Genomic DNA, 18,188 nt, shown 5'->3' on the forward strand with positions numbered 1-18,188 from the left:
GTAATCTCTTTCAGTTCTTCAGACACTCTGATGACTGCATGTACCTCCATCACTGGCTGCTTGTGCAGCCCCACCTCCCTCAACTCTCCATGAGGGTCTGTATCCTTGGGGTCAGCCATACCTTAAACTCTAGAATTCCTTCTCTAACTATTGCTATCTCTTCACTTCTCTCCTATCTTCTTAAAGCATATTGCACCAAGCTTTTAGTCAACCATTACATTTTATGCTTCTTTGGGTTGATTTTTGCTACTTTTTGTCTGAAACCACATCTGTGTCCATGCTTTCAGTCATCTAACCCTGCATCTTCCAATGTGGCTCAGGGTCATATTTTGATTCATAATGCTTCTGTGTAGCACCTTGGAATACCTTTCTCCATTAACGCACTATCTAAATGCAAGCTTTTGTCCTTATCCCATCAGTTACAATAGAATTGTTAAATTGGTAATGCCAAAAGCAGCTAGATCACTTACTTCTAATAACTTGATACATTGCATTTATTAAGCACCATTATTAAAGTTTAATTGGATGCCTAACAGATGACCAATCCACCACTCAGATGTTCCACCCAATGCTGAATGCTAAAAATTCCTTTATTATGTTTTAATTGAAAGGCAAAAGCATATTGTCAAATTAATCCTTTACCAAATTCAACTCTTTTTAACATTAATTTTATTGCAAAACTTTCTCATCAAATTAGAGAATAAGTCTTTCTCTTTTACTGACACCTAAAGCAGATTTATGATAAATCTGAGTACATTCTATTTAATGTTTAATTCACGATCTTCAACTTACTGCTGGATTCAGGGGCACCTTACTGCACAGCTCTGACCTGACTGCTAGCTTAATCAAGGTCATTTTGACTTGTTAGTTCAAGAAGGTCATTATAAAAGTGCATTAAAATCATTGATATATTTTGCAGTGAATAGTAACAGCACATGGTCTATTGCAATTTATTTCATGCTGCACAAACCTTCATTTCCTTAGCCATTCCTATTCCAGATATTTGCAGGTCATCCAGCAGCAAATGGTACAAGCTCTTGCAGAACACACACCTTCTCCAACACGTCCAGGTGTATTGTCAATAAATGTGTCATTGTCAAAAGTAACTTAGAGTCTTTGACATGTACAGCATGGAAATAGACCCTTCAGTCCAACTTGTCCATGCCGACCAGATATCCTAACTTAAACTCGTCCCTTTTGCCAGCACTTGGCCCATATCCCCCCAAACCCTTTCTATTCATATCATCATCTAAATGTCCTTTTAAATGTTGTAATTGTACCTGCTTTTATTGTCTCCTCATACCTTCCTTTCTTCATCTCAAACTTAATTTGCATTCTTACAGCAAGAAAAGACATCATCATTGTCAGTGTTAATGGTAAAATTTAAATGGAAACAACAAGGAAGACTTATTAGCAAAAAAGAAAGAAAGCAAAGGTGTTGTGTTACAAAATTGAATTGAATTTATTAAAAAGCCTTACACTAACTTAAAATTGGTGGAGTCTGTCTATAATTCTTAAGCAAACCAAGTTCCAAAATAACTGATTCATCTTATTTAACTAAAAAAAGAACTGCAGATGCTATGAATCAGAAACAAAATCAGAAGTTGCAGGTCTGGTGACCCTTCCTCAGAAACCCCTGTTCTCAGGAAGGGTCATCGGATCTGAAAAGTTAACTCTGATTTCTCTGCACAGATGCTGCCAGACCTGCTGAGCTTTTCCAGCAACTTCTGCTTTTGCATTCTAAATAACTGTCTAATCAGAACATTGCCCATGTTTCAGTAGCATTTGAATGACATCTGCCCGTGCTGGTGGTGAAGTCTTGAACTTTTTGTCAAAATACCACTTCAGGTAATGCAGCCTGAATTGAATTTGGACTGGAAACACAATTTCCCAAAATATGCCGCCGCCTCACCAAACTTTTGTTGAACTGTTTACCCATATTATTATATTTATTTCATGTTTTACTTTATTCCGTGTGCAAAAACCAGTTTTCTTTGCAATGTTCCTTCCGTTTACAGGACAGCTATCAAGCCTGTAGTGATTCTTCTGCCGGTTTTGGGTCTGACCTGGTTTTGTGGGGTTTTGGTCCATTTCAATATTGTCCTTGCATATATCTTTGTTGCGCTTAATTCTTTCCAGGTAAGCGTGCACAGTTTTCTTTGTATATATTTGAATATATATTCCTTTCATCAAGAAATATTCAGATGAAGACATATTTCAAAGAATTGTATCAGAAATCTTTTAAATCAGTTTCTTACAAAGTCAGCTTGTGGTGATTAATTGGCTGACATATTCCCAAATCAGGAAAAATTTTATTCTTACATTACGCTTTTCACAACCTGAGATGTCCAAAAGCCAATAAAAACTCTGACATAGACTGAATATATAATATCTGTGAAATGAAAGTCCATTAGTTTGCATCTTGAAATGTTTACTTTTTTTCATCTTTTGAAGAATGCATGCCAAGTTTGATTTGATGTAGTATTGAACACAGGCAATGCAATAATCACTGTTTCAATGGACTTTAATGGCTGAAAATTGATTAAAACTTAAGAGCCCAAATAGACTTCTTACTAACAAGACTCCTTTCCTGGTATGATTCTCACTAGATAGGAAGGTAATTGAACACATAAGTCAACACATTTGATTTGTAGCAACTGATTTAACAACTATTGATTTAGGTCATCAAAAAAAACAGGAACGCTGCAAATCAGATATGCTGAGAGCTAAAGATCTGAGCCTCCATTTTGTGTTTTTGCCAAGCTAGGTTTTATGCCAGCAGCAGAATCTAGCCTTTTTGAGGTTATACGTTTTGTAAGTATTAAACGGGATGACTACAACTCTAAACTTTGTTCAAGCTAGTAAGTTTTTCAAAATTTTTGTGTTGCCTGGAATATTATTTCAGTTTTCCAGTGAGTCGTAAGTTGCTGTCCGATTTTTCTCTGCAATTATAGGGTTGCCTTGCAGGTCCCTCTGTTCTGGGAAGTAAGAATTTGTAACTGTACAGGTCTTGCAGACCTTTTGCTTCTTTTTTCTCACATTATTTCCTTGAACAAAGTCACAGACTCAGCTACAAAATGCCCTTTTCTAAGCGCATGATTCATTTTTCATGCATTATTTTGATCCTGCTTAAACTTTTCATTACGTGATGAGAAAGAGTTAACTATTTTTAAAGAAACACTGACACAAAGTAATTGGTTGTATAAATCAATTAAAGAAGTCCATCCAACTCTGTAGATGTCAGGCCCTCAAGACAAATTCCTAGTATTTCCTGTATTGAACTACTTTATTCAAGCTAATTAATTCCCAAAAGAATGACAATACAAAAACAATGACCTCTTGCTGGTGTAAAAGTGCAGTGATTAATAGGACAAATGAAATCCTGGTAAATGAAACACAAATTACATAAAATGCTTAAAACTCATGAATTTCACCTTATCTAGAATTTTTTTGATAAGTAGTTAAAGTAACTGAAGTAATCTGACAGATTGTTAATAATTGCCAAATATTTGGAGAATTGTCTTTTCCATAAATCGTTCAGTTCAGTCCCCATAAAAAATCTACTGTAGAAATAAATCACTTCCCTTCTCATACTGATAGTGTTTCAACTACAGCTGAATTTGGATCAAACTGTTAAAGAGTGAAGCTGATTTGGAAAACTTGAGTTAATCCCACAAAGTAATCTCTCTCAATTTAAAAGGACAATGCATCTCTTGTTAAAGATGAAACGTATAATTTTGGTTCACTTTATTATTCTTAGTTGTGTTGACTTGAGAACCCTATTCATTTAAAGAGTCTTTGTTGACTACACAATATTATTGACTGATAATTTGCTGGGGGAGTTCCTGCACCTAGCAGTTTGAGGAACTGAATTAACATGTACAATGTAAATGACGAGATCTGTGATCTATCCAGAGTTAGTGACTGTATTTTCAGTTTGACAGCACAGGGCTCAGTAACTCCTCCATGCCTACTCCTTACATGACATGATGCACTTTCCACCATGATATTTGTCATGTGGGAGGAGGAAGTGCAATATAATGCAGAAGTTAAACTTTACAAATCCATTCACCACAAAATATTAATGCGGAAGTAAATGACTGACTTTGTTGTATTTCTTGGCTGTTTCATGTCATGCAAACTGATCTATGGGTGTCAAAAATTTTGAAGGAGTGCTATTTAATGATGTGAACTTGCAGGGTAATCTGGTTGATCTATTATCACCGTTTGATTTGATTGCTGGAAGTAAAGTGAAAGAAATTGCAGGAGGAAAAGTAGTAAGGAGAGCATTTGAAATCTAACATGCTCTTTCATGATCTTCATATCTCCATCCATGTAACTGGGCTTGTAATAACCTGTATTGCTTTACTGGTGCAAATTATTTTTCAGGGAGGACAGAAAGAAAGCTCTTGAGCTTGAATATTAACAGTTCCAAAGCAGCCTTACTTCCTTCTCTTTAAGTTGAGAACCAAAACATTATGTGGCCAAACAGGCTTTCTGTCTTTTGTTCCAATCCAGACAAAGGAGATATGCTGGTCTCTTGCAAGTATCTCTTGCAATCAAACTCATGACAACAGACAGATAATAACAGGCTTTCCTATCAGCTGCCTTTGAAAGAAGGCAAGCTGGAGAAGTGGTTTTTCTAATCTCACAAATTGGTTAATAACTCAGGAAATGAGTGAAGTGACTGATTATCTTAAGTAGAATGTTCAGTAAGATGGAATCACCATGATGTTTTGTGTTTGTCACACTGTCAAACAGGCTTTTAATGACCTTCATAATCAGCGGTGTGAGCAGGATATGAAATAATTCCACGCAGGCCAGTATCTCATCACCAAGTCAGCCTTTATTTACACATGCGCAGTACATGACACTGACCCAGCTAGTACAGAGCCACTTCCTAGAGTGAACAGAATCTCTGACACTCTTGTTTAAATCTGTCAGACTGATTGGACCAGATTAACAGCCTCAATCAAGGAATGTGCATTCTATGAACTTCACCTGGCTGACCTTGTTACAATCACTGTATCTTTCCCTCTCTAAGTCCTGAGATGTAGGCCCATTGTTTTTCCTGTAACTGCTCCTGGGCCGTTTCCACACCTGGGCCAGTTCCTCTAACTTTGCCTCAGATACTAGCAGTGTATACTACACTGTAACCAGCCTCTTGTGCCTGGAACATCTTGGCTAAAATTCATCTTCAGGCAGTAATGGTGTCAATGTTGTGACATCTGCTGTGCCCATCTCTTCCTCAGAGGTTTCTTCGATGCCGAGTGAAGGGGTAGAACTCATGGGCTCTGACAGCTTTGCTGGATGTTCTGAGGATCTGGGTATCCAGATTGCCCTGTTTGCAAGGTTGCAGCTTTCATGTGGTCCACGTTCTTGTTCAGGATCACCTCTCCTATCCAAACTTTGTACATCACAGAACCTGACCTCTCATTGACCATATCTCTTATGCATGCACGGCCATTCCAGTGGTTTTGATACTAAACATGATCCCCTAGAGTAAACTGTCTCTCTCACTCAGAGGACTCTTGTGTCCGGCATTGGCGTTCCTGATGCCGTTTCACCTCTGTTCCCAGCCCTAAGGTCCAGGAAGATCAGATTTAACCTGGAGCAGAGTCTTCTCCCCATTAGCAACTCTGCTGGAGCTGTATGTGCAGTTGTATGAAAGGTGGTCCTGTAATCAAACAGGAACCGGGTCAGTTTAGTATGGAGTGATTCTGGATCAGTGGTGCTGGAAGAGCACAGCAGTTCAGGCAGCATCCAACGAGCAGCGAAATCGACGTTTTGGGCAAAAGCACTTCATCAGGAATAAAGGCAGTGAGCTGGAAGCATAGAGAGAAAAGCTAGGGGAGGGTGGGGTGGAGAGAGAGTAGCATAGAGTACAATGGGTGAGTGGGGGAGGAGATGAAGGTGATAGGTCAGGAGGAGAGGGTGGAGTGGATAGGTGGAAAAGGAGCTAGGCAGGTCGGACAAGTCCAGACAAGCCATGGGGACAGTGCTGAACTGGAAGTTTGAAACTAGGATGAGGTGGGGGAAGGGGAAATTAGGAAGCTGTTGAAGTCCACATTGATGCCCTGGGGTTGAAGTGTTCCGAGGCGGAAGATGAGGTGTTCTTCCTCCAGGCGTCTGGTGGTGAGGGAGCGGCGGTGAAGGAGGCCCAGGACCTCCATGTCCTCGGCAGAGTGGGAGGGGGAGTTGAAATGTTGGGCCACGGGGCGGTGTGGTTGATTGGTGCGGGTGTCTCGGAAATGTTCCCTAAAGCGCTCTGCTAGGAGGCGCCCAGTCTCCCCAATGTAGAGGAGACCGTATCGGGAGCAACGGATACAATAAATGATATTAGTGGATGTGCAGGTAAAACTTTGATGGATGTGGAAGGCTCCTTTAAGGCCTTGGATAGAGGTGAGGGAGGAGGTGTGGGCGCAGGTTTTACGGTGGCAGGGGAAAGTGCCAGGATGGGAGGGTGGGTCGTAGGGGGACGTGGACCTGACCAGGTAGTCACGGAGGGAACGGTCTTTGCGGAAGGCGGAAAGGGGTGGGGAGGGAAATATATCCCTGGTGGTGGGGTCTTTTTGGAGGTGGTGGAAAAGTCGGCGGATGATTTGGTTTATGCGAAGGTTGGTAGGGTGGAAGGTGAGCACTAGGGGCGTTCTGTCCTTGTTATGGTTCCACATCCATCAAAGTTTTACCTGCACATCCACTAATATCATTTATTGTATCCGTTGCTCCCGATGCGGTCTCCTCTACATTGGGGAGATTGGGCGTCTCCTAGCAGAGCGCTTTAGGGAACATCTCCGGGACACCCGCACCAATCAACCACACCGCCCCGTGGCCCAACATTTCAACTCCCCCTCCCAAGCTGCCGAGGACATGGAGGTCCTGGGCCTCCTTCACCGCCGCTCCCTCACCACCAGACGCCTGGAGGAAGAACACCTCATCTTCCGCCTCGGAACACTTCAACCCTAGGGCATCAATGTGGTCTTCAACACCTTCCTCATTTCCCCTTCCCCCACCTCATCCTAGTTTCAAACTTCCAGTTCAGCACTGTCCCCATGACTTGTCTGGACTTGTCCGATCTGCCTAGCTCCTTTTCCACCTATCCACTCCACCCTCTCCTCCCTGACTTATCACCTTCATCTCCTCCCCCACTCACCCATTGTACTCTATGCTACTCTCTCTCCACCCCACCCTCCCCTAGCTTATCTCTCCATGCATCCAGCTCACTGCCTTTATTCCTGATGAAGGGCTTTTGCCCGAAACATCGATTTTGCTGCTCGTTGGATGCTGCCTGAACTGCTGTGCTCTTCCAGCACCACTGATCTAGAATCTGGTTTCCAGTATCTGCAGTCATTGTTTTTACCTTGGTATGGAGTGAAGCTGCTGGTTTTTTAAAAGCCTGCCTTCACTGTATGGACTGCTCTTTAAGCCAGAGCACTGGATGATGGATGGTACAGTGCTATCCTCCCATGCTGAATGCCATTTGACTTTAGAGAGTACTCAAATCCCCTGCTGGTGAATGTTGGTCCGTTGTCTGTGACCATTACATCTGGGAGTCTGTGTATTGCAAAAGATGCTTACAGCTTTCAATTGTCGTCCTCGCGTTTGATTAATGGACTCTACGCATATCTAACCACTTTGACTGGATGTCCGCAATGATTAAAAACATACAACCCAAGAAAGGACTGGCACAGTTGACATGTAACCAAATCCAGGGGTTGTCTGGCCATTCCCACAAATATGGGGAAGCTTCTAGCAGGATTTTCTATCCTTAATGGCACTCACTGCCACACGAACACATCTATGCTGGCATCCAGTCCTGGTTATCAGTTTTAACTTCTTGGAGAAAGTGAGGAGTGGAGATGCTGGAGATCAGAGCTGAAAATGTGTTGCTGGAAAAGCGCAGCAGGTCAGGCAGCATCCAAGGAGCAGGAGAATCAACGTTTCGGGCATGAGCCCTTCTTCAGGAATGAGGTATAACTTCTTGCCAACATTTTCATTTTGAACATCCCTGGATGACTCTGGTGGAGGTCAGTCAGTATCTGGCAGTGACCTTTGCTCGGGACAATCATGCTTGCTCTCCATAATAATATGCCACCCTCTATGGTGGTCTGGTCTCGCCAAGTCCAGAGAGGTCCATTTGTTTCCCCCATCATCACCAGCTGGTTGAGTTTTGCCAGGACTAGATCTTTTTGCATCGACAGTCTGATATTGGCCGTGGTGGCTGGAAGGTGTCCATAAAATTTAACACTTTGTCCTAATGGCAGCACCAATGGTGATGTATCCATCAGTGGGAGACGGCTCAATGCATTTGCATTAGCCACTTGGCCTTCTGGACAGTGTTCCAAATTGTAATTGTACGCATACAGAATGAGAACCCGCTGCTGAATTCAACTAGAAGCTATGTAGCAGCATTGCCTTGTCTTCTTTGAGTAGCCCAGCAATGGCTTGTGGACTGTTACTATGACAAATTCACATTCATAAAGATATTGGTGGAACTTGCTCACACCAAAAATGCCAAGCCTCCCTCCTCTATCCAAGCGTATTTTCATTCAACATCAGCCAAGCTCCGGGAAGCAAACAATGGGTTAAAGGTGAGCCAGTACTGCCTTGATACTGTGCAGGGAGCCATCACATGTCAGCACCACCTCTCACTTGGGATCGTATTGTGCCAACACTTCAGCTGCTTCTTCACTTCCTTAAAGGCTACGTTTTGGCTACGAGACCATTCCCAAGGCTGACTCTTTTTCAATAGCAGATGTAAGGATGCCAGAATGAAGGAGAAAGTGAGGACTGCAGATGCTGGAGATCAGAGCTGAAAAATATGTTGCTGGAAAAGCGCAGCAGGTCAGGCAACATCCAAAGAGCAGGAGAATCGATGTTTTGGGCATGAGCCCTTCTTCAGCCCTGGCCAGAATGAAGGCCAGGTTACATATGAATTTTTGGTAATAATTCATCAACCCAAGGCAAGACTTAAGTTCCAGGGAGAATCTGGGGCACCTTTGATTGGCCTTACTTTATCCTTCAAAGGGTGTAACCCAGTTTTGTCATCTCTATAGCCCAAGTAAGTCACTTGGGGTTCCTGGAACACACATTTTTTCCCTCCTAAGGATTACATCTGCCTTGGAGAAATGTTTAAGCACTATGTCCAATTTCTCTGTATTAGTCTTCCCGGTTACTAGCATGTCATCCAGATAAATGGTGACCTGGGGTAGACTTTGGAAAGTGTTCTCCATTGTCCACTGAAAGGTGGCACAGGTTGATGAAACCCCAAAAGGCAGTCTTATGTATTGGTACTAACTCTTATAGATATTAATTGTAGCATACTTCTGGGAATCCTCTAATCGCAGTTTTGTGTATACATCCTCAATGCGACGATTTGGGTATTTATCCAGCTATTTATCATTTGTCTGAAATCCCAACAAAGATGAACCAACCCATAAAGCTTCACAATTGATGTGTCCGGTGCTGCCCATTCTGCAAACAGTACTGATCTCATGATTCCTTCGCTCTCCAGGCCTATGATTTCTGCCTCTGCTTCTGCCCATAAAGCAAATGGCACTGGGTGGGCCTTACACAATCGTGGAATTGCTTCCTGGTCAACATGCAAGGTGGCCTTGGCCTCTTTGATTATCCCTAGACCTTCCTGAGAAACCTCCAGGTATTTAATTAGGACTTTGTTCAGCCAGCCATTTTCTAATCGAAAAATATTGAGGCAATCTAGGTGAATCTTTCTCAATCAACTTCAGTCCAACAAGCAGGACCTGAGCCTTTCACTGCAATGAACCAATTGCTTCACATCGGAGACCGGAACCAAAATTGTATTCTCGATCTGTAAAGGTTCCCAGTTATAGGTTCCCAGCCTGGCTGAGGTCTTACACAAACTTTTGGTTTGGAGTTCAGAGTGAATTTTGTTAAAGGTTAGTTCTGCAATCACTGAAACACCATTAGAACAGGTTACCATTTAACCAGATGTTTATTTTGATTGGTTCTGATTTGGATGTTGCTAAGAAATTTAGCTGTTCAGAACCAGCTATAGGTGGACTTTCCAAAGTTTTCACTCTCCTGGATATCGGCCTATGAGTTATTTTACATAATTCAGACCTATTGGGATGTTTGCTGTCTCATGTCTACATAGTAGAAGCAGTTACAATAGCTTGCTGGCCCATATCCTCAAGAAATTGGTAACTGTTTGGCTAAGGCTTGGCTTTGCTTTGAGGTTTGCTGTGGGCTGACCTAGAGTCCCTCTGGTCAGGGTCTGACCTGAATGAAGCTATACAATTGCCTTCACTCAAGCTCAGTCAGCCTGGCAAGGGATTCCACTTCCAGCAGAATACCCTGTGACTCATATGCTCCACTTTGTGTGTTTTCCAATGACAAAGCCAGTTGTAGTGCCAGTTTGGAGTCCAGTTGGTGCTTATTGCGTGGTTGCATCATTAATCCCACGTAACAAATGCAAGCTTGGTACTCAGCATCCCGCTCTTGTCACTACTGAAAAACTCCATGAAGGTCAGTATCCCATCATCGAGTCACCCTTTATTTAAATACAGTCATGATTTGGAGGTGTCCGTGTTGGAATGGGGTGGACAAAGTCAAAAATCACACAATACTAGATAAAAGTCCAACAGGTTTATTTGGAGGCACTAGCTTTCGAAGCACTGCTTCTTCATCAGGAGGTTATGAAGCAGGATCTGTGTCTTATGGTCTTTTGCTATAAATTCTGCGTCTTATGGTTCTGTCTCTCAACCACCTGAAGAACGAGCAGCGCTTCGAAAACTAGTACCTCCACATAAATCCATTGGACTATAACCTGGTGTTGTGCGAGGTTTTACTTTATTTAAATGTGCACAGCACAGCTTCCTCTGAGCCAGTTCTCCGTGAACAGATTCTCTGACACTCCTGTTTATATGTCAGCCAGGGCTCCTTGATTAACACTCCCAATCAGGGAACCCATATTCTATGAGGTCTACCTGGTTGACCTCATTCCAATCACTCCAGGATGTATTGTTATTTACAATGAGTTAAAGTTTTAGATATAATTTAGCTATAGTTTGTCCAACAATATGTGTCATGCATAACTTAATAAAATGCAGCTATGACTTCATCTTTCAGTTCACTGCTTAAATGTATTTGTTTCTAAAATAATACAATACATAAATGTTATTGGCATTACTGTCAGTGTAGCTACACCCCCATCATCTTCACAAATACCTCACTTTGAAATTATTGCATTTTAAATTTACATATATGTAACACCTTTCGCATCATTGGGATGTTCCAAAGCATTTCCCAGCTCATGAATTAGTTTCAAAGTGTAGAGCCTGTTATACTGTAAATAAGTAGAATAGAAAGTGTGTGTGTGCAGCCCCTGCTTAAAATGGACATGTGCTAACTGCGAGATTGGCTGATGTGATGGCAGGATTGAGCTGGAAATATTGGGCAGGACAAATTATAATATTTTGATGGTAATGGTAAAAATAATCCAGCCTTTCCTCAGATATACAGTTTGCACGAGAGATTTCCATCTTTAAGGTTGCATAATATCCACAAATGATGGGGGAATATTCAGCATGAAATAAACCTGCTGCTTAAAATTGTATTATAAATATGGCATATTGATGAGTATTCAGCACTTTACTGATTTTGAAAGTCATTTTTCGGTCAGATGGTTTACCAGACATCCAAGGGTATCCAAATAAATGATTGACACACTCACAAAACCTAAATGCTCAAAATAGAAAGAAAATCAGACCCAAATGTTTGGAAACTATTTCTTGACATGTTTGTGCTCTTTTGGAAAAAAACTGAAACTTAGTGTAATGGTTCTAAAGCCAAGATTATTGTTTTTAAATGAATACACTATCAGTTTGTTACAGAAGGTTATAAAGAGATAAAACTGAAATCCAGAGCAGATGATGTATTGAGTTCAGGTTTTGAAGGATGAACACTTGGAGCGTAAAGTAACAACAGATGGGTTCCTGTTTCATTACTTGTTCAACAGATGTTCAAGTTGTTTCGTGAAATATAGCCTATTATTCTGACCAAAAGCAGCTGTTTGGTGGATCTATCTTTTATGCGGGTATCAGAAATGGATTAATTCTTTCGTTATCCTCGGGGTCATAAATTAGTTGTTTATAATTCTAGTGATGTGTCGGTGGTGTTAATGAAGAAGCAATGTTAGCTACTAATAAGTTCATTCCCTATTCTTTCAATGGACAGCAATTCTCCAACTACCCTTTCTTCTTTTCAGCCTAAACACGATCAGTTATATAAAAATATTTTTGTGCTTCAATTATCATTTTTTCAGTGCAAATCTCTTGGGCTTTGCATGAGAAAATGTCTACAAAAGGTTGTAGAAAAATGTTGCCCACAGCTGTATTCCTGAGTTCAGAAACATTGTTAAGATAATTTTCTGTAAGATTCCATACAGAAATTATGTTGTTGGCAGATTCCTGTGACTTATAAACTTCACGACTATTGCAGTTTTGAATTTGCTCCTGTAAAATTTATCGATATAACTTTCATACTGCTGCTCCCAAGGAGCCATGGGGAATGGGAATTGTGTGGTCAGTGAAAGATTTTCAATTGTATGTTTCTGCGGGTATTTAAAATAAGTAGACTTCTGATTGAGTTATATCAATGCAGCATTTTAAAGATGAAATAATGACCACTTGCACAGACTGCTTGTCATGACTAAAGACAAACACTTAGAGGCATCAAAGTAATTCAGTGTTGTCAAGTTAAATGAGCAGAGTAGAAGCCCTTTGATAAGGAGCATAAATATCAGAATTGATCAGTTGGACTGAGATCTGTTCTGTCATCCACATTTTATATGGTTTTCCATAATAGAGAAAAGAGTCAGCAATTAATGGTAATCAGAATTTAACACATCTAGTATTTCCACAGCAAACATGATTCAGCATTTATCATATTAATGCTAAGTGTAAGACTATTGGAGTACGAATGTTATCTCAACTTATTTAAAACAGTAACATCTCAGATATATTGTGAAAGTACAGAGTGTACCCACAATTCAAAAGGGGACTTGGCAAGGTTGCCTGTGATAGGCTATTAGTCAAAACGTGTGGTGCTGGAAAAGCACGGCTGGTCAGGCAGCAACTGAGGAACAGCAGAGTCGACAGTTCGAGCATAAACCCTTCATCAGGAATCGGTGGGGTGAGGGCGGGGGCGCAAGGAGGCTGAGAGAAAAATGGGAGGGGGTGAGGTGGGGGGGAAGGTAGCTGAGAATACGAGAGGTAGATGAAGGTGGGGGTTGATGGTGATAGGTCAGAGAGGAGGGTGGGGCAGATAATAGGGAATGGGGATGGGATCACCAAATTCTAGCCACCCGATACCTGGAGGACGAATACCTCATATTCTGCCTTGGGACCTCCAACCACACTGGAACAATGTAGATTTCATCAATTTCCTCATCTCTCCTCCCCCACCTTATCCCAGATCCAACCCTCCAACTCGGCACTGCCCTCTTGAACTGTCCTACCTTTCAATCCTCATTCCCACCTATCTGCTCCACCCTCCTCTCCGAACCTATCACCATTACCCCCACCTTCATTCTCAGCTACCTTCCCCCAGCCCCACACCCCCTCCTATTTATTCCTTAGGCCATAAGCCTCAATCCTGATGAAGAGCTTATGCTCGAAACATCGACACTCCTGCTCCTTGGATGCTGCCTGATCGACTGTGCTTTTCCAGCACCATACTTGTCAAATCTGATCTCCAGCATCTGCAGTCCTCACTTTCCCCCTGTGATAGGCTCTTAGTCAAATGCAAAACTTTATCAATGGTAGAGCAGTAATCAACAAAGTCAATGCAATAATGAACTGCAAGCAAGGATAGAGGGTGCAGAGGCAAACATTGGAATTCTTCAAGAGACAGGTAGATGCCGCAAAGGCGGGGGGGCTACCATGTATTTTTCTGGAACGATTCACTGGTGTGAGCTGAATCCATAGTTATTTGGAATTATTAATCTAAGCAATGACCTCTTTTAAAGCTGAACAATGATAACCTTGCAATCGTGGTAGCTAAGGCCAGAAATGTTTCTTCAACACATACACATTTCAAATGTCAAAACATATAATTCTGAAACAATAAGAGACAGTGTTGAATGGTTTTATAAAATAATTTCTACATGTTAATGGAGACAGTCCAGACATTTTCCATCTGAGGTGTTAATATAGATCTGTAAAGTAACTGCCGTTGAGTGTTCAAGGCCAATCCTAGTTACAGCTTCAGAAGTTAGGATATTAACATTTGAAAGTGGACTGACGATTACTTAATACAATGCTTTCCTTTTAATGTTTGTGCAGCTGATATTCTGTGCAGAGTATCGACTGTAGACTTTTCGCAGACAGCACTAAAATTTATATCCTAATTAAGTTTCAATTTGGTATTGTAATTCATCTGATTTCCATTAATAAAATGTATTGATTCTTCAATACAATTACTAATACATAATCTAAAGATGCTGAAGTTATGATGCTACATGCAAACGTCTCTATTCAAAACTTATGTCAATAAAAAAAACAGATTTGTTCATAATTTTGAAACTTTTCAAAGTAATGTGTGTGGTGTAAGGTTTTATAAATAAATTAGGTAATTCATTGCCTTCATGGTGACCATGATGATGTCTTACTCTGAAAAGGCAGTTTCACTTGAGTTTGGCACACAATGACTTCTTGATTAAAAGATTTGCCTCTTACAGTAGGAACATAACATACTTGGTTGCCACTTAATTTTCCTGCTCGTTAATATTAAAGAGACTGCTCAGCATTTTGGTGACTAGTGCTTGGCCTAACCTTTAAGTACTACTAACTGTTAAATCATCTGCTGTTACTTTCTGACTGGAGGTTTGAAGACGACTTTTGCAATATATCGGAGGCTTTCTCTGACAGTTTGTTAAGACTTCACTGACACTCTTCCAATATTTAATTGGGAAATTCACTGATAAAGGGTGAATCCTGTTCTAATCCACTTGGAAGAAGTCACCCAGAAGAAGAAGGGCTTGATCTTCAACATCTTGCTCAGGGAATCCTTTGACCAATGAGGCCTAACACAGTAACACCAACTATTGGAAGAGAAAGAAACAGGGGCAGGATTTTTGCTCCTTGAGAGAACAGGAATGTGATCTGCACAGCTAATTGGTGTGCCTGTTTATTGACATCACCTCCTCACAATCTTTTAAGAAGGTCTAATCAGGGACAGAACAACCACCAAGCCACCAGTGACAGGTAGCTAACTGAGCTCACCAACAGGCCAACACAATTCCTATTGACATGATGTCAGTGGCAGTACAGCAACTACCTGGAGGTGGTCAGTAGACCAGGATGGGAGTGGGACATGGCCTCATGAAGATTATGAGGTCTTAGGCCATGCCATGGAAGAATTCCTGTCCACAACATGCCAGCTATTTTAAAAAGGCCTGAGAGGGCATGTCAATGTGAAGGCACTCCCCCCTCTCTCTCCAATACTGTCAATGTCGAGGCCCTCTCCGCCCCCCCCCCCCCCCCCCCCCGTACTGTCGATGAGGAGGCACTCCCTCCCCACCTCTCTCTCCAATACTGTCAATGTGGAGGCCCTCCTACCCCGTACTGTCAATGTGGAGGCACTCCCCCCCCACCTCTCTCTCCAGTACTGTCAATGTGGAGGCACTCACCCCCCCCCACCCCCCCCCTTCCCCACACACACCCTGTACTGTCACTACGTCAAAGACATCTCGGAACTGACTGCCAGACTACTCAGACCCCTTGGCATCATGGCAGCCCACAAACCCACCAACACACTAAAACAGCAGCTAATGAACTTGAAAAACCCTATATAGTCAACAAGCAAAACTAACGTCATTTACAAAATACTGTGCAAGAACTGTAACAAACACTACATTGGACAAACAGGCAAAAAACTAGCCACCAGGATACATGAACACAATTAGCCACAAAACAATATAACCTTCTCTCACTAGTATCCTTACATACAGATAAGGAAGGACACCACTCAACTGGGAAAACACATCCATTCTAGAACAAGCCAAACAGAGACACGGATGAGAATTCCGAGAAGCATGGCATTTCAACCAGAACTCTTATCAGCAAACATGTTGACTTGGATCCCATTTACCACCCCCTGAGAAATAGAACAGGAAATGACATCACCAACCCAAAGAAACCCAACATATAAATAGAAAGCAGGACTCATCAGCAGTGCTTCATCCAGAGGCTCACTGAAGATGTTACCTAGTATGGTGCCGAAACATCTGAAAATTAACCTTCCAGCTCAGCGAGCAAACCTACATCCAGAACCTCAACCTGAGCTACAAATTTTCTCAAAACTCGCTCAATAAAACTAAATTTAATTTCCTTTTGAGACATCAGCTTGGCCAGCTCTTTATCTGTTTAGAGTCTCAAGTGTTCAGTGAAAGTTGCACCTTTACATGTTCTTTATCGCTGCTTGATGTCCTAATAGATAAGGTTAAAAATCACACGACAAGTTTATTTGAACATACAAGCTTTCAGAGACTTCCAAGTAAACCTGTTGGACTCTAATCTGACATTTTAATTTTGATCACCCCAGTCCAACACTGGCACCTGCACACCAATAGATAAGGACATTGTAACTGTGCCTTCGGGACCTCAACAGGAGGTCAGAGGTCTCATGGAAGACTTTCAGAGTGGGTTGGGAGGATGTAAAGGTGATAGGTCAGGAGGATCGGTATGAGTTCTCCGTCACAAGGCTTTGTCCAGACATACTCTCAGTGACGGATTGGCATGTTTCCAGTCCTAGTTGGTATGACTGGGAGTTGCAGCCACTGCCAATTCTGCGCTTGGCATTGAAGGAGCTGAACTGTGCTAGATTGTGCCTTCGTGTTTGGAGGTCTCACCAGAGCCACGCTGGCGGAATCTGGTGAGGGATTGGGCTGTGGAAGATCCCTCACAGAGCTGAATTGACCTACGGGATGGTGGCTGCCGCATGCCACTCTGACACTGGCAAAATTGGATTGAGGTAGGGACAGGCAAGGGTGTTGTCAGCCAGACCACCCAGAGCCACTTACATGCAGATCCGATAGGATCTCATTGGGATGAACTAGTGGGCTCCTTGAGGGACAGTTTTAAATTTCAAATAATGATAAAACTATGTCATGCACCTTCATTATAATATTTAAAGCACCAACCCATATCCTGGAGCAAATGAGCCATCTACCCCTCCCATCCCGTCTCCATTAAAAAGTGACGTGGGGAGGCTGATCACAGCCCACCTATTTGTTGGGATTGAGACTGCCCCTACCTGTCAGTGTCAGAATCCAACACATGGAATTGAACAGAGTCAAGCCGCTCTAGCTAGACCAATGGCATACCAATCAACTAACTGCACTGTGTGACATTTTATCCATTTCACATATCTGCAGTCCCATGACCTTTTTGAATATGTTTGCCAATAATACCAAGTTATGAAGAGGTTTGTTCTTTAGGTTCATGTAGATGGGATGTTCAACACCAGCCACTGACCAAGAACTCCTCAGTCAGGGCTGGCTTTAAGTCTATATGTCAGGTCTGCATACTATCCATTTCCCAATTCCACCATTCTCCTTCTGTAGATAAAATGAGTATTCAGCTGTTCAAGTGAAACCAAAGCAGTTAGTTTTAAAGGAAATTGCAGTGCCCTTATTTCAGAAAGCTAAATAGAGGTTTGAATACCTTGATGCAGCAGTGTGCAACATGTTGGCTGTAATGTGAATTTACAGCTATAGTTTGCAACATAATGAAGGCCTGATTTCTGCCAGGCTATGGGGTAACCAAATGACCATTGAATAGATGCTCCAAAGCAGATTTCTCCCTTCCACAGGCCAGGTATTGTTCAGCCTTGGCAGAGGACCCAGGTCAGGGTCCTTGTCTATCTGCCTATGTTCTATATCCTGATATTCCTGTTACTGTGTCTGAGCTGCCTGCGGCTTGCAAAGGGATCGGGTGGAGGCCATTGAGCACACATAAGGGAACTTTACTGATTTTCTTTCTATTTAAAATCTTGCGGGCGGGAAGATCAAAATCAAACAGGTTTCCTTTCTGCTTTTTTCCTCTCAACACAACAATCCAATGTGTGTCTCGAGCCTAGTCTCAGCAATGTGTATGAGCTGCTGTGTCAGATGAACCTTGAAGGGTAGCAGAGCCATCTCCAGAAAT

At 42.0% G+C, this 18,188-nt stretch overlaps 1 protein-coding gene across 1 annotated transcript in view; it reads left to right on the forward strand.

The window, feature by feature from the left end:
• Positions 1–18,188, forward strand: part of LOC132825665 (adhesion G-protein coupled receptor D2-like) — a 145,171-nt gene that overhangs the window by 103,904 nt on the left and 23,079 nt on the right. The window contains exon 19 of the mRNA XM_060841040.1: positions 2,019–2,139. Coding sequence (XP_060697023.1) covers positions 2,019–2,139 — 121 coding nt within the window. The remainder of the gene's footprint in view (positions 1–2,018; positions 2,140–18,188) is intronic.

This window comes from Hemiscyllium ocellatum, chromosome 21 (assembly GCF_020745735.1).
Source record: "Hemiscyllium ocellatum isolate sHemOce1 chromosome 21, sHemOce1.pat.X.cur, whole genome shotgun sequence".
Classification (NCBI taxonomy): domain Eukaryota; kingdom Metazoa; phylum Chordata; class Chondrichthyes; order Orectolobiformes; family Hemiscylliidae; genus Hemiscyllium; species Hemiscyllium ocellatum.